At 54.8% G+C, this 23,727-nt stretch overlaps 1 protein-coding gene across 1 annotated transcript; it reads left to right on the top strand.

The window, feature by feature from the left end:
- The first annotated feature begins 2,744 nt into the window (after positions 1-2,744).
- PSMC1 (proteasome 26S subunit, ATPase 1) lies at positions 2,745-23,024 on the top strand. Its single transcript, XM_073638212.1, has 11 exons — positions 2,745-2,832; positions 15,583-15,636; positions 16,526-16,622; positions 17,689-17,813; positions 17,908-18,093; positions 19,204-19,332; positions 19,981-20,077; positions 20,153-20,342; positions 20,639-20,790; positions 21,071-21,225; positions 22,657-23,024. Exons 1-11 carry the CDS (start codon positions 2,830-2,832, stop codon positions 22,789-22,791), a joined length of 1,323 nt encoding a protein of 440 aa, XP_073494313.1. The 5' UTR covers positions 2,745-2,829; the 3' UTR covers positions 22,792-23,024.
- The last annotated feature ends 703 nt before the right edge of the window (positions 23,025-23,727 follow it).

Raw genomic sequence — 23,727 nt, 5'->3', positions numbered from 1 at the left:
GATACACGGCTCAGCAGACAGTATCACACAGGATAGGATTAGATACACAGCTCAGCAGACAGTATCACACAGGATAGGATTAGATACACAGCTCAGCAGACAGTATCACACAGGATAGGATTAGATACACAGCTCAGCAGACAGTATCACACAGGATAGGATTAGATACACGGCTCAGCAGACAGTATCACACAGGATAGGATTAGATACACGGCTCAGCAGACAGTATCACACAGGATAGGATTAGATACACGGCTCAGCAGACAGTATCACACAGGATAGGATTAGATACACGGCTCAGCACACAGTATCACACAGGATAGGATTAGATACACGGCTCAGCAGACAGTATCACACAGGACAGGATTAGATACACGGCTCAGCAGACAGTATCACACAGGATAGGATTAGATACACGGCTCAGCAGACAGTATCACACATTAGAGGATTAGATACACGGCTCAGCAGACAGTATCACACAGGATAGGATTAGATACACGGCTCAGCAGACAGTATCACACAGGATAGGATTAGATACACGGCTCAGCAGACAGTATCACACAGGAGAGGATTAGATACACGGCTCAGCAGACAGTATCACACAGGAGAGGATTAGATACACGGCTCAGCAGACAGTATCACACAGGATAGGATTAGATACACGGCTCAGCAGACAGTATCACACAGGATAGGATTAGATACGCGGCTCAGCAGACAGTATCACACAGGATAGGATTAGATACGCGGCTTAGCAGGCAGTATCACACAGGATAGGATTAGATACACAGCTCAACAGACAGTATCACATAGGATAGGATTAGATACACGGCTCAGCAGACAGTATAACACAGGATAGGATTAGATACACGGTTCGGCAGACAGTATCACACAGGATAGGATTAGATACACGGCTCAGCAGACAGTATCACACAGGATAGGATTAGATACACAGCTCAGCAGACAGTATCACACAGGATAGGATTAGATACACGGCTCAGCAGACAGTATCACACAGGATAGGATTAGATACACAGCTCAGCAGACAGTATCACACAGGATAGGATTAGATACACGGCTCAGCAGACAGTATCACACAGGATAGGATTAGATACACAGCTCAGCAGACAGTATCACACAGGATAGGATCAGATACACGGCTCAGCAGACAGTATCACACAGGATAGGATTAGATACACGGCTCAGCAGACAGTATCACACAGGATAGGATTAGATACACAGCTCAGCAGACAGTATCACACAGGATAGGATTAGATACACAGCTCAGCAGACAGTATCACACAGGATAGGATTAGATACACGACTCAGCAGACAGTATCACACAGGATAGGATTAGATACACGGCTCAGCAGACAGTATCACACAGGATAGGATTAGATACACGGCTCAGCAGACAGTATCACACAGGATAGGATTAGATACACGGCTCAGCAGACAGTATCACACAGGATAGGATTAGATACACGGCTCAGCAGACAGTATCACACAGGATAGGATTAGATACACGGCTCAGCAGACAGTATCACACAGGATAGGATTAGATACACGGCTCAGCAGACAGGATCACACAGGATAGGATTAGATACACGGCTCAGCAGACAGTATCACACAGGATAGGATTAGATACACGGCTCAGCAGACAGTATCACACAGGATAGGATTAGATACACGGCTCAGCAGACAGGATCACACAGGATAGGATTAGATACACGGCTCAGCAGACAGTATCACACAGGATAGGATTAGATACACGGCTCAGCAGACAGGATCACACAGGATAGGATTAGATACACGGCTCAGCAGACAGTATCACACAGGATAGGATTAGATACACGGCTCAGCAGACAGTATCACACAGGATAGGATTAGATACACAGCTCAGCAGACAGTATCACACAGGAGAGGATTAGATACACGGCTCAGCAGACAGTATCACACAGGATAGGATTAGATACACAGCTCAGCAGACAGTATCACACAGGATAGGATTAGATACACCGCTCAGCAGACAGTATCACACAGGAGAGGATTAGATAGACGCTCAGCACACAGTATCACACAGGATAGGATTAGATACACAGCTCAGCAGACAGTATCACACAGGAGAGGATTAGATACACAGCTCAGCAGACAGTATCACACAGGATAGGATTAGATACACAGCTCAGCAGACAGTATCACACAGGATAGGATTAGATACACGGCTCAGCAGACAGTATCACACAGGAGAGGATTAGATACACAGCTCAGCAGACAGTATCACACAGGAGAGGATTAGATACACAGCTCAGCAGACAGTATCACACAGGATAGGATTAGATACACAGCTCAGCAGACAGTATCACACAGGATAGGATTAGATACACGGCTCAGCAGACAGTATCACACAGGATAGGATTAGATACACGGCTCAGCAGACAGTATCACACAGGAGAGGATTAGATACACAGCTCAGCAGACAGTATCACACAGGATAGGATTAGATACACAGCTCAGCAGACAGTATCACACAGGATAGGATTAGATACACGGCTCAGCAGACAGTGTGTGAGGAATTAAGTTATTTCACATCTGCACTGTAATCTGTGACGTCCTCGTTATTGTTCACTCCTGGGTGTTCTTATTAGTTTTCCATCACTTTATTAGTTCTCTCATCTCTGAGCCGGAGTCCTTGCTGTCACTGTAGAGACTCCTCCCCGTTGTTATGGTGACGGCGGCCATTTATTGCTTCGCCTTCTTTTCTTTGTGTGATTTGGATTTGTTGCGGCCGCCGTCCAGTGACGTATTTCCGGTGGTAGAGCAGCGGCAGACATGGTGAGTGAGCAGGTTTTGCTCCAGGAACCGGGAGATTAACCGGCACCGACTTATTTATATACACCCCCCGTATACACCCGATGGTATATATACACCCCCGTATACACTCGATGGAATATATACACCCCCCGTATACACCCGATGGAATATATACACCCGATGGAATATATACACCCGATGGAATATATACACCCCTGTATACACTGATGGGATATATACACCCGATGGGATATCTACACACCCGCCTCGTATACACCCGATTGAATATATACACCCCCCGTATACACTGATGGGATATCTACACACCCGCCCCGTATACAACCGATGGGATGTCTACACACCCGCCCCGTATACAACCGATGGGATGTCTACACACCCGCCCCGTATACAACCGATGGGATGTCTACACACCCGCCCCGTATACAACCGATGGGATGTCTACACACCCGCCCCGTATACAACCGATGGGATGTCTACACACCCGCCCCGTATACAACCGATGGGATGTCTACACACCCGCCCCGTATACAACCGATGGGATGTCTACACACCCGCCCCGTATACAACCGATGGGATGTCTACACACCCGCCCCGTATACAACCGATGGGATGTCTACACACCCGCCCCGTATACAACCGATGGGATGTCTACACACCCGCCCCGTATACAACCGATGGGATGTCTACACACCCGCCCCGTATACAACCGATGGGATGTCTACACACCCGCCCCGTATACAACCGATGGGATGTCTACACACCCGCCCCGTATACAACCGATGGGATGTCTACACACCCGCCCCGTATACAACCGATGGGATGTCTACACACCCGCCCCGTATACAACCGATGGGATGTCTACACACCCGCCCCGTATACAACCGATGGGATGTCTACACACCCGCCCCGTATACAACCGATGGGATGTCTACACACCCGCCCCGTATACAACCGATGGGATGTCTACACACCCGCCCCGTATACAACCGATGGGATGTCTACACACCCGCCCCGTATACAACCGATGGGATGTCTACACACCCGCCCCGTATACAACCGATGGGATGTCTACACACCCGCCCCGTATACAACCGATGGGATGTCTACACACCCGCCCCGTATACAACCGATGGGATGTCTACACACCCGCCCCGTATACAACCGATGGGATGTCTACACACCCGCCCCGTATACAACCGATGGGATGTCTACACACCCGCCCCGTATACAACCGATGGGATGTCTACACACCCGCCCCGTATACAACCGATGGGATGTCTACACACCCGCCCCGTATACAACCGATGGGATGTCTACACACCCGCCCCGTATACAACCGATGGGATGTCTACACACCCGCCCCGTATACAACCGATGGGATGTCTACACACCCGCCCCGTATACAACCGATGGGATGTCTACACACCCGCCCCGTATACAACCGATGGGATGTCTACACACCCGCCCCGTATACAACCGATGGGATGTCTACACACCCGCCCCGTATACAACCGATGGGATGTCTACACACCCGCCCCGTATACAACCGATGGGATGTCTACACACCCGCCCCGTATACAACCGATGGGATGTCTACACACCCGCCCCGTATACAACCGATGGGATGTCTACACACCCGCCCCGTATACAACCGATGGGATGTCTACACACCCGCCCCGTATACAACCGATGGGATGTCTACACACCCGCCCCGTATACAACCGATGGGATGTCTACACACCCGCCCCGTATACAACCGATGGGATGTCTACACACCCGCCCCGTATACAACCGATGGGATGTCTACACACCCGCCCCGTATACAACCGATGGGATGTCTACACACCCGCCCCGTATACAACCGATGGGATGTCTACACACCCGCCCCGTATACAACCGATGGGATGTCTACACACCCGCCCCGTATACAACCGATGGGATGTCTACACACCCGCCCCGTATACAACCGATGGGATGTCTACACACCCGCCCCGTATACAACCGATGGGATGTCTACACACCCGCCCCGTATACAACCGATGGGATGTCTACACACCCGCCCCGTATACAACCGATGGGATGTCTACACACCCGCCCCGTATACAACCGATGGGATGTCTACACACCCGCCCCGTATACAACCGATGGGATGTCTACACACCCGCCCCGTATACAACCGATGGGATGTCTACACACCCGCCCCGTATACAACCGATGGGATGTCTACACACCCGCCCCGTATACAACCGATGGGATGTCTACACACCCGCCCCGTATACAACCGATGGGATGTCTACACACCCGCCCCGTATACAACCGATGGGATGTCTACACACCCGCCCCGTATACAACCGATGGGATGTCTACACACCCGCCCCGTGTACAACCGATGGGATGTCTACACACCCGCCCCGTGTACAACCGATGGGATGTCTACACACCCGCCCCGTGTACAACCGATGGGATGTCTACACACCCGCCCCGTGTACAACCGATGGGATGTCTACACACCCGCCCCGTGTACAACCGATGGGATGTCTACACACCCGCCCCGTGTACAACCGATGGGATGTCTACACACCCGCCCCGTGTACAACCGATGGGATGTCTACACACCCGCCCCGTGTACAACCGATGGGATGTCTACACACCCGCCCCGTGTACAACCGATGGGATGTCTACACACCCGCCCCGTGTACAACCGATGGGATGTCTACACACCCGCCCCGTGTACAACCGATGGGATGTCTACACACCCGCCCCGTGTACAACCGATGGGATGTCTACACACCCGCCCCGTGTACAACCGATGGGATGTCTACACACCCGCCCCGTGTACAACCGATGGGATGTCTACACACCCGCCCCGTGTACAACCGATGGGATGTCTACGCAACCCCCCCTCCCCCGTGTACAACCGATGGGATGTCTACGCAACCCCCCCTCCCCCGTGTACAACCGATGGGATGTCTACGCAACCCCCCCTCCCCCGTGTACAACCGATGGGATGTCTACGCAACCCCCCCTCCCCCGTGTACAACCGATGGGATGTCTACGCAACCCCCCCTCCCCCGTGTACAACCGATGGGATGTCTACACACCCCCCGCCCCGTATACAACCGATGGGATGTCTACACACCCGCCCCGTGTACAACCGATGGGATGTCTACGCAACCCCCCCGCCCCGTGTACAACCGATGGGATGTCTACACCACCCCTCCCCCGTGTACAACCGATGGGATGTCTACACACCCCCCCGCCCCCGTGTACAACCGATGGGATGTCTACGCAACCCCCTCCCCGTGTACAACCGATGGGATGTCTACGCAACCCCCCCTCCCCCGTGTACAACCGATGGGATGTCTACGCAACCCCCCCTCCCCCGTGTACAACCGATGGGATGTCTACGCAACCCCCCCTCCCCCGTGTACAACCGATGGGATGTCTACGCAACCCCCCCTCCCCCGTGTACAACCGATGGGATGTCTACGCAACCCCCCCTCCCCCGTGTACAACCGATGGGATGTCTACGCAACCCCCCCTCCCCCGTGTACAACCGATGGGATGTCTACGCAACCCCCCCTCCCCCGTGTACAACCGATGGGATGTCTACGCAACCCCCCCTCCCCCGTGTACAACCGATGGGATGTCTACGCAACCCCCCCTCCCCCGTGTACAACCGATGGGATGTCTACGCAACCCCCCCTCCCCCGTGTACAACCGATGGGATGTCTACGCAACCCCCCCTCCCCCGTGTACAACCGATGGGATGTCTACGCAACCCCCCCTCCCCCGTGTACAACCGATGGGATGTCTACGCAACCCCCCCTCCCCCGTGTACAACCGATGGGATGTCTACGCAACCCCCCCTCCCCCGTGTACAACCGATGGGATGTCTACGCAACCCCCCCTCCCCCGTGTACAACCGATGGGATGTCTACGCAACCCCCCCTCCCCCGTGTACAACCGATGGGATGTCTACGCAACCCCCCCTCCCCCGTGTACAACCGATGGGATGTCTACGCAACCCCCCCTCCCCCGTGTACAACCGATGGGATGTCTACGCAACCCCCCCTCCCCCGTGTACAACCGATGGGATGTCTACGCAACCCCCCCTCCCCCGTGTACAACCGATGGGATGTCTACGCAACCCCCCCTCCCCCGTGTACAACCGATGGGATGTCTACGCAACCCCCCCTCCCCCGTGTACAACCGATGGGATGTCTACGCAACCCCCCCTCCCCCGTGTACAACCGATGGGATGTCTACGCAACCCCCCCTCCCCCGTGTACAACCGATGGGATGTCTACGCAACCCCCCCTCCCCCGTGTACAACCGATGGGATGTCTACGCAACCCCCCCTCCCCCGTGTACAACCGATGGGATGTCTACGCAACCCCCCCTCCCCCGTGTACAACCGATGGGATGTCTACGCAACCCCCCCTCCCCCGTGTACAACCGATGGGATGTCTACGCAACCCCCCCTCCCCCGTGTACAACCGATGGGATGTCTACGCAACCCCCCTCCCCCGTGTACAACCGATGGGATGTCTACGCAACCCCCCCTCCCCCGTGTACAACCGATGGGATGTCTACGCAACCCCCCCTCCCCCGTGTACAACCGATGGGATGTCTACGCAACCCCCCCTCCCCCGTGTACAACCGATGGGATGTCTACGCAACCCCCCCTCCCCCGTGTACAACCGATGGGATGTCTACGCAACCCCCCCTCCCCCGTGTACAACCGATGGGATGTCTACGCAACCCCCCCTCCCCCGTGTACAACCGATGGGATGTCTACGCAACCCCCCCTCCCCCGTGTACAACCGATGGGATGTCTACGCAACCCCCCCTCCCCCGTGTACAACCGATGGGATGTCTACGCAACCCCCCCTCCCCCGTGTACAACCGATGGGATGTCTACGCAACCCCCCCTCCCCCGTGTACAACCGATGGGATGTCTACGCAACCCCCCCTCCCCCGTGTACAACCGATGGGATGTCTACGCAACCCCCCCTCCCCCGTGTACAACCGATGGGATGTCTACGCAACCCCCCCTCCCCCGTGTACAACCGATGGGATGTCTACGCAACCCCCCCTCCCCCGTGTACAACCGATGGGATGTCTACGCAACCCCCCCTCCCCCGTGTACAACCGATGGGATGTCTACGCAACCCCCCCTCCCCCGTGTACAACCGATGGGATGTCTACGCAACCCCCCCCTCCCCCGTGTACAACCGATGGGATGTCTACGCAACCCCCCCTCCCCCGTGTACAACCGATGGGATGTCTACGCAACCCCCCCCTCCCCCGTGTACAACCGATGGGATGTCTACGCAACCCCCCCCTCCCCCGTGTACAACCGATGGGATGTCTACGCAACCCCCCCTCCCCCGTGTACAACCGATGGGATGTCTACGCAACCCCCCCTCCCCCGTGTACAACCGATGGGATGTCTACGCAACCCCCCCTCCCCCGTGTACAACCGATGGGATGTCTACGCAACCCCCCCCTCCCCCGTGTACAACCGATGGGATGTCTACGCAACCCCCCCCTCCCCCGTGTACAACCGATGGGATGTCTACGCAACCCCCCCTCCCCCGTGTACAACCGATGGGATGTCTACGCAACCCCCCCCTCCCCCGTGTACAACCGATGGGATGTCTACGCAACCCCCCCCTCCCCCGTGTACAACCGATGGGATGTCTACGCAACCCCCCCCTCCCCCGTGTACAACCGATGGGATGTCTACGCAACCCCCCCCTCCCCCGTGTACAACCGATGGGATGTCTACGCAACCCCCCCCTCCCCCGTGTACAACCGATGGGATGTCTACGCAACCCCCCCCTCCCCCGTGTACAACCGATGGGATGTCTACGCAACCCCCCCCTCCCCCGTGTACAACCGATGGGATGTCTACGCAACCCCCCCCTCCCCCGTGTACAACCGATGGGATGTCTACGCAACCCCCCCCTCCCCCGTGTACAACCGATGGGATGTCTACGCAACCCCCCCCTCCCCCGTGTACAACCGATGGGATGTCTACGCAACCCCCCCCTCCCCCGTGTACAACCGATGGGATGTCTACGCAACCCCCCCCTCCCCCGTGTACAACCGATGGGATGTCTACGCAACCCCCCCCTCCCCCGTGTACAACCGATGGGATGTCTACGCAACCCCCCCCTCCCCCGTGTACAACCGATGGGATGTCTACGCAACCCCCCCTCCCCCGTGTACAACCGATGGGATGTCTACGCAACCCCCCCCTCCCCCGTGTACAACCGATGGGATGTCTACGCAACCCCCCCCTCCCCCGTGTACAACCGATGGGATGTCTACGCAACCCCCCCCTCCCCCGTGTACAACCGATGGGATGTCTACGCAACCCCCCCCTCCCCCGTGTACAACCGATGGGATGTCTACGCAACCCCCCCCTCCCCCGTGTACAACCGATGGGATGTCTACGCAACCCCCCCTCCCCCGTGTACAACCGATGGGATGTCTACGCAACCCCCCCCTCCCCCGTGTACAACCGATGGGATGTCTACGCAACCCCCCCCTCCCCCGTGTACAACCGATGGGATGTCTACGCAACCCCCCCCTCCCCCGTGTACAACCGATGGGATGTCTACGCAACCCCCCCCTCCCCCGTGTACAACCGATGGGATGTCTACGCAACCCCCCCCTCCCCCGTGTACAACCGATGGGATGTCTACGCAACCCCCCCCTCCCCCGTGTACAACCGATGGGATGTCTACGCAACCCCCCCCTCCCCCGTGTACAACCGATGGGATGTCTACGCAACCCCCCCCTCCCCCGTGTACAACCGATGGGATGTCTACGCAACCCCCCCCTCCCCCGTGTACAACCGATGGGATGTCTACGCAACCCCCCCCTCCCCCGTGTACAACCGATGGGATGTCTACGCAACCCCCCCCTCCCCCGTGTACAACCGATGGGATGTCTACGCAACCCCCCCCTCCCCCGTGTACAACCGATGGGATGTCTACGCAACCCCCCCCTCCCCCGTGTACAACCGATGGGATGTCTACGCAACCCCCCCCTCCCCCGTGTACAACCGATGGGATGTCTACGCAACCCCCCCCTCCCCCGTGTACAACCGATGGGATGTCTACGCAACCCCCCCCTCCCCCGTGTACAACCGATGGGATGTCTACGCAACCCCCCCCTCCCCCGTGTACAACCGATGGGATGTCTACGCAACCCCCCCTCCCCCGTGTACAACCGATGGGATGTCTACGCAACCCCCCCTCCCCCGTGTACAACCGATGGGATGTCTACGCAACCCCCCCTCCCCCGTGTACAACCGATGGGATGTCTACGCAACCCCCCCCTCCCCCCGTGTACAACCGATGGGATGTCTACGCAACCCCCCTCCCCCGTGTACAACCGATGGGATGTCTACGCAACCCCCCCTCCCCCGTGTACAACCGATGGGATGTCTACGCAACCCCCCCCTCCCCCGTGTACAACCGATGGGATGTCTACGCAACCCCCCCCTCCCCCGTGTACAACCGATGGGATGTCTACGCAACCCCCCCTCCCCCGTGTACAACCGATGGGATGTCTACGCAACCCCCCCTCCCCCGTGTACAACCGATGGGATGTCTACGCAACCCCCCCCTCCCCCGTGTACAACCGATGGGATGTCTACGCAACCCCCCCTCCCCCGTGTACAACCGATGGGATGTCTACGCAACCCCCCCTCCCCCGTGTACAACCGATGGGATGTCTACGCAACCCCCCCTCCCCCGTGTACAACCGATGGGATGTCTACGCAACCCCCCCTCCCCCGTGTACAACCGATGGGATGTCTACGCAACCCCCCCTCCCCCGTGTACAACCGATGGGATGTCTACGCAACCCCCCCTCCCCCGTGTACAACCGATGGGATGTCTACGCAACCCCCCCTCCCCCGTGTACAACCGATGGGATGTCTACGCAACCCCCCCTCCCCCGTGTACAACCGATGGGATGTCTACGCAACCCCCCCTCCCCCGTGTACAACCGATGGGATGTCTACGCAACCCCCCCTCCCCCGTGTACAACCGATGGGATGTCTACGCAACCCCCCCTCCCCCGTGTACAACCGATGGGATGTCTACGCAACCCCCCCTCCCCCGTGTACAACCGATGGGATGTCTACGCAACCCCCCCTCCCCCGTGTACAACCGATGGGATGTCTACGCAACCCCCCCTCCCCCGTGTACAACCGATGGGATGTCTACGCAACCCCCCCTCCCCCGTGTACAACCGATGGGATGTCTACGCAACCCCCCCTCCCCCGTGTACAACCGATGGGATGTCTACGCAACCCCCCCTCCCCCGTGTACAACCGATGGGATGTCTACGCAACCCCCCCTCCCCCGTGTACAACCGATGGGATGTCTACGCAACCCCCCCTCCCCCGTGTACAACCGATGGGATGTCTACGCAACCCCCCCTCCCCCGTGTACAACCGATGGGATGTCTACGCAACCCCCCCTCCCCCGTGTACAACCGATGGGATGTCTACGCAACCCCCCCTCCCCCGTGTACAACCGATGGGATGTCTACGCAACCCCCCCTCCCCCGTGTACAACCGATGGGATGTCTACGCAACCCCCCCTCCCCCGTGTACAACCGATGGGATGTCTACGCAACCCCCCTCCCCCGTGTACAACCGATGGGATGTCTACGCAACCCCCCCTCCCCCGTGTACAACCGATGGGATGTCTACGCAACCCCCCCTCCCCCGTGTACAACCGATGGGATGTCTACGCAACCCCCCCTCCCCCGTGTACAACCGATGGGATGTCTACGCAACCCCCCCTCCCCCGTGTACAACCGATGGGATGTCTACGCAACCCCCCCTCCCCCGTGTACAACCGATGGGATGTCTACGCAACCCCCCCTCCCCCGTGTACAACCGATGGGATGTCTACGCAACCCCCCCTCCCCCGTGTACAACCGATGGGATGTCTACGCAACCCCCCCTCCCCCGTGTACAACCGATGGGATGTCTACGCAACCCCCCTCCCCCGTGTACAACCGATGGGATGTCTACGCAACCCCCCCTCCCCCGTGTACAACCGATGGGATGTCTACGCAACCCCCCCTCCCCCGTGTACAACCGATGGGATGTCTACGCAACCCCCCCTCCCCGTGTACAACCGATGGGATGTCTACGCAACCCCCCCTCCCCCGTGTACAACCGATGGGATGTCTACGCAACCCCCCCTCCCCCGTGTACAACCGATGGGATGTCTACGCAACCCCCCCTCCCCCGTGTACAACCGATGGGATGTCTACGCAACCCCCCCTCCCCCGTGTACAACCGATGGGATGTCTACGCAACCCCCCCTCCCCCGTGTACAACCGATGGGATGTCTACGCAACCCCCCCTCCCCCGTGTACAACCGATGGGATGTCTACGCAACCCCCCCTCCCCCGTGTACAACCGATGGGATGTCTACGCAACCCCCCCTCCCCCGTGTACAACCGATGGGATGTCTACGCAACCCCCCCTCCCCCGTGTACAACCGATGGGATGTCTACGCAACCCCCCCTCCCCCGTGTACAACCGATGGGATGTCTACGCAACCCCCCCTCCCCCGTGTACAACCGATGGGATGTCTACGCAACCCCCCTCCCCCGTGTACAACCGATGGGATGTCTACGCAACCCCCCCTCCCCCGTGTACAACCGATGGGATGTCTACGCAACCCCCCCTCCCCCGTGTACAACCGATGGGATGTCTACGCAACCCCCCCTCCCCCGTGTACAACCGATGGGATGTCTACGCAACCCCCCCTCCCCCGTGTACAACCGATGGGATGTCTACGCAACCCCCCCTCCCCCGTGTACAACCGATGGGATGTCTACGCAACCCCCCCTCCCCCGTGTACAACCGATGGGATGTCTACGCAACCCCCCCTCCCCCGTGTACAACCGATGGGATGTCTACGCAACCCCCCCTCCCCCGTGTACAACCGATGGGATGTCTACGCAACCCCCCCTCCCCCGTGTACAACCGATGGGATGTCTACGCAACCCCCCTCCCCCGTGTACAACCGATGGGATGTCTACGCAACCCCCCCTCCCCCGTGTACAACCGATGGGATGTCTACGCAACCCCCCCTCCCCCGTGTACAACCGATGGGATGTCTACGCAACCCCCCCTCCCCGTGTACAACCGATGGGATGTCTACGCAACCCCCCCTCCCCCGTGTACAACCGATGGGATGTCTACGCAACCCCCCCTCCCCCGTGTACAACCGATGGGATGTCTACGCAACCCCCCCTCCCCCGTGTACAACCGATGGGATGTCTACGCAACCCCCCCTCCCCCGTGTACAACCGATGGGATGTCTACGCAACCCCCCCTCCCCCGTGTACAACCGATGGGATGTCTACGCAACCCCCCCTCCCCCGTGTACAACCGATGGGATGTCTACGCAACCCCCCCTCCCCCGTGTACAACCGATGGGATGTCTACGCAACCCCCCCTCCCCCGTGTACAACCGATGGGATGTCTACGCAACCCCCCCTCCCCCGTGTACAACCGATGGGATGTCTACGCAACCCCCCCTCCCCCGTGTACAACCGATGGGATGTCTACGCAACCCCCCCTCCCCCGTGTACAACCGATGGGATGTCTACGCAACCCCCCCTCCCCCGTGTACAACCGATGGGATGTCTACGCAACCCCCCCTCCCCCGTGTACAACCGATGGGATGTCTACGCAACCCCCCCTCCCCCGTGTACAACCGATGGGATGTCTACGCAACCCCCCCTCCCCCGTGTACAACCGATGGGATGTCTACGCAACCCCCCCTCCCCCGTGTACAACCGATGGGATGTCTACGCAACCCCCCCTCCCCCGTGTACAACCGATGGGATGTCTACGCAACCCCCCCTCCCCCGTGTACAACCGATGGGATGTCTACGCAACCCCCCCCTCCCCCGTGTACAACCGATGGGATGTCTACGCAACCCCCCCTCCCCGTGTACACCCGATGGGATGTCTACGCAACCCCCCCTCCCCCGTGTACACCCGATGGGATGTCTACGCAACCCCCCCTCCCCCGTGTACACCCGATGGGATGTCTACGCAACCCCCCCCTCCCCCGTGTACACCCGATGGGATGTCTACGCAACCCCCCCTCCCCCGTGTACACCCGATGGGATGTCTACGCAACCCCCCCCTCCCCCGTGTACACCCGATGGGATGTCTACGCAACCCCCCCCTCCCCCGTGTACACCCGATGGGATGTCTACGCAACCCCCCCCTCCCCCGTGTACACCCGATGGGATGTCTACGCAACCCCCCCCTCCCCCGTGTACACCCGATGGGATGTCTACGCAACCCCCCCTCCCCCGTGTACACCCGATGGGATGTCTACGCAACCCCCCCTCCCCCGTGTACACCCGATGGGATGTCTACGCAACCCCCCCTCCCCCGTGTACACCCGATGGGATGTCTACGCAACCCCCCTCCCCCGTGTACACCCGATGGGATGTCTACGCAACCCCCCCCTCCCCCGTGTACACCCGATGGGATGTCTACGCAACCCCCCCCTCCCCCGTGTACACCCGATGGGATGTCTACGCAACCCCCCCTCCCCCGTGTACACCCGATGGGATGTCTACGCAACCCCCCCTCCCCCGTGTACACCCGATGGGATATACACCCATCTGTGTCTGATTACAGAATATATATATATGTATATTTTATATTTTTTTAAAAAGTGGGTACATGAGCATCAATTGAAAAGTGCGGGTGCAACCAGAGTCCGTACGACTGAACTATATAATACAAACAATGGAGAATGGCAGTATTCTTAATTAAAAAATGTGACAAGTAGAAAAGGTCTCGGTGCCAGCAGGGCTGTGGAGTCGGTAAGCCAAACCTCGACTCCTCAATTTCCATGACTCCGACTCCCTCATACACGGCTCATGTTTAAGTGATAAATTTACTGTAGCACAGATTCATTTCAGCTTAAAGTCCAGACCCTTAGATCAGGAAGAGGACAGACATTTATAGGACATTTCATAACTTTTTCAAATTCTTATGAAAAAATATTCCCCACAAACTGCATTGAATTTCTGTACCCAATTTATTATATGTTTAAGAAGTCGGAGTCGGTCCATTTTATACCGACTCCGACTCCACAGCCCTGGTTGCCAGAGCCGCAGCATTGTGTGCAGGTTTTTGGAATACATTTTTTAAATGAGTGCTGCCATTCTTCATTGTATGGATATATATATATATATATATATATATATATATATATATATATATATATATATATATATATATATATATATATAATGTCATATTACCCCCAAAATCCATCCCCATGCCTGTAATCTGGACCCCATATCAGTGAACATTTCTCTTACACATATGACCCTTTGCCGTTCTCTCCGTCCCTGTGCGCTAATTGTCGCTTCCCTTAATGATTCCCCCCATTGTCACCACTTCCATTACATACAGCGCCGGTGTCGTCCCCCCTAACAGTGTTAGCCATTGAGCCCATAGATAACAGCCTCTGCCCGTTACATCGCCCATCGTCCCGGGCAGCGATGGGAGATGGTTGCACCTCTGAGTATTTCTCATCTAGGTGACGGCGGCTCGTCGGACATATTGGGGGTTATACAGGATACGACCTCTGAACTCTGTCCGTTACCCCGACATGCACCCTAATATTGTCACCAAACCAAACTGTTCTATTCTGTGATTATCAGGGTCAAAGTCAGAGCGGAGGACACGGCCCCGGAGGAGGGAAGAAGGACGACAAGGTGAGCCGCAGACCCTCGCCCCCCACATCCGCTGCTGCTGGATATCACTCCTGCTGTGTGTAACCTTCTTCTCCTGTGATCTCGGCTACACGGCTGATCCCGGGGATCTCGGAGAAAGGACCATCTCTGCTGTGCGGCAGTGAATAGAACATTGGTGACACGACGACTGCCGTTAACTATAGATCTTAATGGGCCGGTCCAGCCTCTTCATAAAACAATAATTAAGACTGATTTACAAAAAGTTCTGAAAAGTTTAATAACCAGTCTGTTTCCGGTCCTCACAGTTAATAGGATTCCTCCTTGCTGTCAGTGAGTGACGCTCTCCAGAGGGTTGGCTGCTGTTCCATTTTATCCAGTTATTGATACATTTCTGGTGCTGATCAGTCACAGACGATTGTCTACACTGGATACATTGTGACGGGATTTCAGCCACAAGAACTGACAGCAAGCAGAGATCTTGAACCTGGTGAAGAATTGTTAATGTCTTTTATAAAGCTGCGGAACGTCCAAACGATCGAGGATTAGACCCGTTCATCATCACTTATAGTCGTCACATGAGCCCCACAGGAATATTCCTCTCCTCCGGCGCTCTATGGCCCATATATCCTGGTAATCTGGCACCTGACTATAATAATAATTTCATGCTGGATTAGCAGGTTTTCACCTGGCCTGTCCACATCTGAGGAGTCTCCGGCGCCTGTCCTGACTCGTCAGTCCTAGAATTAAGGACGTCGCCATTGTTTCCAGGAGCAGGAAGGTGACTGTACAGGCGTCCTCTGATGATCCGGCACGATGCCGGATTACTGCAATCTCTCCCCATATTGATGTAGACATGTGCTGCCTCTAACGATGTAGTGACATTATTATTTATTTTTTTTTAACATGGAAGGACAAGAAGAAGAAGTACGAGCCGCCCGTCCCCACCAGAGTCGGCAAGAAGAAAAAGAAGACGAAGGGTCCGGATGCTGCCAGTAAACTGCCGTTAGGTGAGATCTGAACTTCTGTCACTGCAGCTTCTTGTCCAGAGGAAAACTCCTGACAGCAGCTTCTTTAAAGGGATCCTCCAGCACATCGGGGGTTAAAAGACGCTGCTACCAGGGCACATTCAGGTATCGGCTCGGTAGGGATCCTGCGACAGTCCTATTATAATGGAGCAAATGCACGAGACCTGACAAGTGGCCATCAACACTGCGCCTACAGCGCCACCCACTGTCCAATACAGAAGTGAGAGGCAAATACTGATCTGTAGAAGGTTCAATTACTGGGACGCTACAATCCTAAAATCAGCGGTGCCCAGCAGTGCCACGGACACCGTCACTCACTGTCCTACACACCCGGCTTGCCATTTCTGTAGATTTTACGTCTCCGCTGTGGAGGAAGGAGCCGGGGCCCCCTCATCAGGACCAGTATCAATAGCCATGATTTACTACCATGTTATTGGTAGAAAATCCCTTTAATGCTTGTAGCCATAAATACCATAATGCAGCAAATCTAAAGGGTTTGTCCAGGATTAGAAAAAAACAGCGCCTCACCTGTCCACAGATTGTGTATGGTATTGCAGCTAAGCACCATTCACTTTAACACACAACCCATGATCAGCAGCCATGTACAACCCCTTTAACATCTGTTCTCAGTTATATAATAAAGCCTTAAAGGGGTTGTCCAGCACTGTTCACTGTCACATCTGGAGGTGAGTGACTTTGTGTCTGCACATCAGTGACACAGCGATCACCTCCCAGTGCAGAAGTGAGCGGGCGCAAGACCATGTGCTTAAAAAAAAAAAATTATTTAGAGGGCATGTTTTGTTCTAACAATTTTTGGGAATTATTGACCTCCTGTTCTGCGCCCAGAGAGAGGTCATCACCCAACTTTTCCAGAGTCCTGATTCTTAAACATGGCCGGTTCTGCGGCTGAGCTTTCCGTCTCTTATTCCCTACATTACTAGTTGGATCAGCCTCTCAGTACTGTGGGAAAGCTGGATGACCACTTTCTGAGAAAGGTAGCGGGGCTCCTGTCACTGCTGACGTGTCTCTGTAATGTCGTCTCCTTTAGTCACCCCCCATACTCAGTGCCGGCTGAAGCTACTGAAGCTGGAGAGGATCAAGGACTATCTCCTGATGGAGGAAGAGTTCATCAGAAACCAGGAGCAGATGAAGCCTCTGGAGGAGAAGCAGGAGGTAGACGGGGCCACGGGGTGGGGGGGGAGATGTTCTGGATGTGTGACGTAGCGGATCCACGGTGACACTATTGTGTGTGATTTTCTGCTGGCAGGAAGAGAGATCCAAGGTGGATGACCTGCGAGGAACGCCCATGTCGGTGGGAACCCTGGAGGAAATCATTGATGATAACCACGCCATCGTCTCCACGTCTGTAGGATCGGAGCATTACGTCAGCATCCTGTCCTTTGTGGACAAAGATCTGCTGGAGCCGGGGTGCTCCGTCCTCCTGAACCACAAGGTGAGGAGATGGGGAGCGGAGCAATACGTGACGTGTACAAGGGCTCGCCAGTCTTGTGCATGACTCTGCTATAGTATTTCATCTCTTTTCTTTAACGTCTGTGCTTGCGGAGTCGGCGAGCGCAAACGTCTGTGCTGCTTTCAGCAATCTTTGCCCCGATGCCTCAGCTTTGTTTTCTCGCTCTCCCCGGGTTAAGAGCTTTGTCTCTGCCCCTGCCCTGGTCTTTGTTGTTAGTCTGCAGCAGTGATGTCATGTGACAGCGCTGCAGCCAATCACTAAACTCAGCAGCTCATAAAGTCTAGATCACCTTAGATCCGTGATTGGCTGCAGCGTTGTCGATGTGATGTCACCACCACAGCCTTACAACAGATCAGGGCAGGAGAGAAAACTTGGCTCTGGACCCAGCGAGGTAAGTAAAATGCATTTATTTTATTTTTATACACATAACTGTACCTCTGCCTGCCAGAAGATTGCTGAAAGAGGAAAACCCCTTTAAGGCTGAGTGCACTTGAGTGTATTTTCCATATGGACTTTAGATCTGCACTTGTGGCGAGCGCTTGTTGGTCTGATTTATGGATCGGACTAGTGCGTGTACAGAACAGGCAGCTCCTCTCTCCCCACCACATAGCAGATGAGCACCCAGAGCTGCACACGTGACAGGTCACAGAGTTCATTGCTCGTCTGAACTTAAAGGGGCACTTAAGTTCCGCCCGCAGGACATGGGATCACTTACTGGGATCCTCAGCGATCCAGAGAGGGACTCTGCAGAGCCTGTCCTGACTGGAGTGGAAGAGCGCATGATCGACCTTGGCTCCGTTCATTCTGTCCTGGATTGCCGGACATATTAGAGGACAGCACTTGGCTGCTTCTGACAGTCCCATAGACAATGAATGAAGCCGAGGTCGAGTATGTGCTCCTCCGCTCCATTCGTGATTGGCTCCACAGACTTGGGTTCCCATATTCCAGAACTCCGTTCCCTGGGCAGCAGGCGGACCCCGAGTGGGGGGTGGTGGAGCTTTACGACCACCATGTACCCCGGGGGGGGGGGGGTGAAGCTTTACGAACCTTGCTACTTGTGCTCCATCACTTATCGTCTTGGTTTATTTCTAGGTCCACGCTGTGATCGGGGTCCTCATGGATGACACAGACCCTCTGGTGACGGTGATGAAAGTGGAGAAGGCTCCTCAGGAGACCTACGCTGACATCGGAGGACTGGATAACCAGATCCAGGAAATCAAGGTGCGCCATAAATGTTCTTGTCAGCTACATATAAACGTGTCCCCCTGTCTTAGCCCCTTAGCAGATTTTCCCTCCCCTCCTTGCAGCAGCCATGGCTTTAGTTTTCGGTCAGTATAACTGTACGAGGCCGGATGTTTTTCTGCTGTTTGAGTTGTAGTTTTGACTGACAGCTTTCACTTTACTGTATAATGTAGTGAGAAACGCTGAAAAAAACCAAATCACAATTCTACCATTTTTTTACGGCACTCTCGGTGCTGACCTGGAAACCTGATTCTCCGGGCCAGTACAATTATGGGTATTCGTGTGTTTTTATTTTTTTTCCTTTATTTTTGTGTGGTTGAAATCTAAGCTGATTCAAGCCTTTATTTTTTCTTTATGTTTTTACCTTCTCACTTTTGCGTTGTGCCGCTCGAGATCTATTCTACTCACTGCAATACTTCAGTAAGAAAATCACAATCTCCTATGACGCTTTCTGGGCGTAAAAAGATGCATAGACCCCTCCTGACATGGAACAGAATAGTACGATCTATGTCGGGAAGGGGTTAAAACCCGAACGCCGCAGGAACGCTGTACATGTGCCGCTTCGGGGCGCTTCTTTCCGCCCTCGCTTTGCTGCCGCTCTCAGTCTGTGTGATTTCTGCCCTGTAGGAATCTGTGGAGCTGCCCCTCACCCATCCCGAGTACTATGAAGAGATGGGCATCAAACCCCCCAAAGGCGTCATTCTCTACGGCCCACCCGGCACAGGTACGGCACCCGCACTGCACACTCTCATGTTATCTTGTATCCGTTAACATTATCTGACCCGACCGATCTCCACAGGTAAAACCCTTCTGGCCAAAGCTGTAGCCAACCAGACGTCGGCCACCTTCCTGAGGGTGGTGGGCTCGGAGCTCATCCAGAAATACCTGGGCGATGGACCCAAGCTGGTCCGCGAGCTGTTCAGGGTGGCAGAAGAGCACGCGCCATCCATAGTGTTTATCGATGAGATAGATGCCATCGGCACAAAGAGGTAAGCATGGAGAATCCTCATATTTCTGGATATGCTGGTTGTTGTAGTCCTGCAGGTGTTTAACGTGGAAGGACAGGAATTATGGATGTTATTTTTCCATGAAATCTGGGTTTGATACCAGATGAAGTTAAAGGGTTTCTCCGGCATTTCAGACCTTATGTCATCGCCAGCACTTGTGCACAGCCGACAGGTATCGTGTGCGTCCTATTCTGGTGCATAGGACGGACGCACACGAGACCGGTCATTACGAGATCCCTCGTACAACACGAACCATTGTCTAATGTCTGCTCTTACAGGTACGACTCCAACTCCGGGGGCGAGCGAGAAATTCAGAGAACCATGTTGGAGCTGCTCAATCAGCTGGATGGATTTGATTCCCGGGGGGACGTGAAAGTCATTATGGCCACCAACAGGATAGAAACTCTGGATCCGGCCTTAATTAGACCAGGTATATAATAATATATCGGAGTGTAATCCTGATGGTGCCCAGGGTCATAGCCCACCGCACACGGGTGATGGGTACAGGGGCAAAACAGCGCATTGACTCCCACCTAATGTCCCAGACACATGACCGCACGGCGTGGGCCCACAGGACAATGCAGGGATGAGTCGCAGGGCTCCTGGGTGGCTGGGGGGCTCTCACTGGCTGAAGAATGGTCATCAATTTTTGGCTCTGCCGCTTGCATTGTATATTTCCAGTACATGTAACTTTCTTCTTACTTTCTCAGGTCGTATCGACAGAAAGATTGAATTCCCTCTACCAGATGAAAAGACTAAGAAGAGAATCTTCCAGATCCACACAAGTCGCATGACGCTGTCTGACGACGTCACCCTGGACGATCTGATCATGGCCAAAGACGACCTGTCCGGAGCAGATATAAAGGTGTGACACGGGGAAGTGTGCGACTATTGGGGACTGATTACATGGATGTAATAGTGACCGCCCGTCGCCTCCACCGCCAGTAGCTGGTGACCGCCCGTCGCCTCCACCGCCAGTAGCTGGTGACCGCCCGTCGCCTCCACCGCCAGTAGCTGGTGACCGCCCGTCGCCTCCACCGCCAGTAGCTGGTGACCGCCCGTCGCCTCCACCGCCAGTAGCTGGTGACCGCCCGTCGCCTCCACCGCCAGTAGCTGGTGACCGCCCGTCGCCTCCACCGCCAGTAGCTGGTGACCGCCCGTCGCCTCCACCGCCAGTAGCTGGTGACCGCCCGTCGCCTCCATCACTTCTCGTCCCTTGTACACAGGTTATGGAGGATCTCAGCAGGATATTGTTCCAACCATCTTGGAGACCTGAGCCCAGATCTTCTGCGTATGAGACTTGTGCGGATCCTTCATGTGATCCCAGACAGATGAGATGATGTGAGATCAAGGCTCTGTGCGGCCGGATCATCACCTCCAGGATTCATCGTTATTAATGACATTGGCTGGATGTTGGTGGTAGTTGTCTAGCTGCATAATAAATTTGGAGCCACTATCATTATGAACAATCTTGAGCACAAAAAACAGCGAGGAGCCCTGATCTCGCATCATCCCGTCTGTCTGGGATCAGGTCTCCAAGATGTTTGGAACAATCTCCTGCTGAGATCCTCCATAACCTGTGTAGAAGTGATGGAGGCGATGAGCGGGTCCAGGACCTTACATGGACCATAGATGCTGTCATGTAACCATTTCTTTGCTGCAAATTCTGCAACTGAAAAATCAGTCCCATATATTGAGCTTTTCTTAAGATTTTTGCAAACTCCATCCAGATGTTAGAAACTTTTCGCTTGCAGAAAGCTGGTTACAGTAAAGATATATTTACATGACTGTATGCATGCTCCATGTAGAGCCCAGGGCTTAAAGGGCTTGTCCACCTTTTGGAGACTTTTTTTTATTTTTTGTTAACTTAAATGCATGCATTTAGAAAGGAAAAAAAATAAGGGTTAATCATTAATTGATTTTACTTAATTAATCAATCATTACAAATTTTGCACCGTTTTCCTTCTATCGCCTCAGTATTATACTGTCGGTCGCTGGCTGCAGAACAAGTTAAAGGGGTTGTCCAGTCCCCTCTAGCCTGTTGATCAGTGGGGGTCCCATCGCTGGGGGTCGCTGCTGTATTGTGGGAGATGCAGTTTTCAATGCACCATATATCAGGCGATGATCCAGGTTGTGCTTTATATCCCACCAAGTAAAGCAGCTGCGATCAGGGTATTGGGTTACAGGAGTGATAGTCTGCAGGATTACTGCTCTGGAGGTGACGGGTGATTAGGAGAACATTAATGTTACATGTGACCTCAGCAGCAGAACTCATGTGTCGTCTCCCCCCCCGCAGGCGATATGTACGGAGGCCGGGCTGATGGCGCTGCGGGAAAGGAGGATGAAAGTCACCAATGAAGATTTTAAGAAATCTAAAGAGAACGTCCTGTACAAGAAGCAAGAAGGTACGCCGGAGGGGCTGTACCTGTAACCGTATCTAAGGCAGAGCGTTTATGGCGGAAGGATCACTGTACGTGTACAGGCGTCTGCTGCGAAATGGACTATTACTCCCATCAGAATCTCATTAGAACATGATGGGTATCGTTGTTATAAACCTGCATTCTGTTACCGTTCACTGTATGCAGCGTCTGCTCCCCCTGTATACAGACACGGGGTCCAGAGCCGCTGCTGCGGGATGTGTGAAATAAAAAAAACAAAACCTGACACTGATTGTTATGTGTTCTGTACATGAGAAGGTGGCGGGATTTATAAGTCCCCCCAAAGTCCTCTTCTGTCAAAGGGTTCGTTTTAGCAGTTTCCAGCTTTCTTAGGAATAAATATAACTCTCTTTTTCCAACTTAAATGTCCTGCAGATTAGTGGGGGTCTCAGGACCCGGCCCCCCACCCTCAATTTGCTTTAAAAAATATATATATATTGCTCTGAAGCAATACTGTATGAGGGAGTGCACAGAGGTATACGGACTGAATGCTGTATGAGTGCACAGAGGTATACGGACTGAATGCTGTATGAGCGAGTGCACAGAGGTATACGGAGTGAATACTGTATGAGTGCACAGAGGTATACGGACTGAATACTGTATGAGTGCACAGAGGTATACAGACTGAATGCTGTATGAGTGCACAGAGGTATACGGACTGAATACTGTATGAGTGCACAGAGGTATACGGACTGAATGCTGTATGAGTGCACACAGGTATACAGACTGAATGCTGTATGAGTGCACAGAGGTATACGGACTGAATACTGTGAGTGCACAGAGGTATACAGACTGAATACTGTATGAGTGCACAGAGGTATACGGATTGAATACTGTATGAGTGCACAGAGGTATACGGACTGAATACTGTATGAGTGCACAGAGGTATACGGACTGAATGCTGTATGAGTGCACAGAGGTATACGGAC

The sequence above is a fragment of the Phyllobates terribilis genome, unplaced genomic scaffold (genome assembly GCF_046119375.1).
Source record: "Phyllobates terribilis strain yellow unplaced genomic scaffold, ASM4611937v1 Scaffold_7__3_contigs__length_470593459, whole genome shotgun sequence".
NCBI lineage: Eukaryota > Metazoa > Chordata > Amphibia > Anura > Dendrobatidae > Phyllobates > Phyllobates terribilis.
The sequence above is the reverse complement of the archived record's forward strand: the minus strand, read 5'-3'. Positions and strand labels throughout refer to the sequence as shown.

Bases quoted from the DNA above. Each gene is read 5' to 3' on its own strand.
- PSMC1 (XM_073638212.1), top strand. The intron at 20,343-20,638 runs GTAAGCATGGAG...CTGCTCTTACAG, and splicing joins GATGCCATCGGCACAAAGAG to GTACGACTCCAACTCCGGGG. The intron at 20,791-21,070 runs GTATATAATAAT...TTACTTTCTCAG, and splicing joins TCCGGCCTTAATTAGACCAG to GTCGTATCGACAGAAAGATT.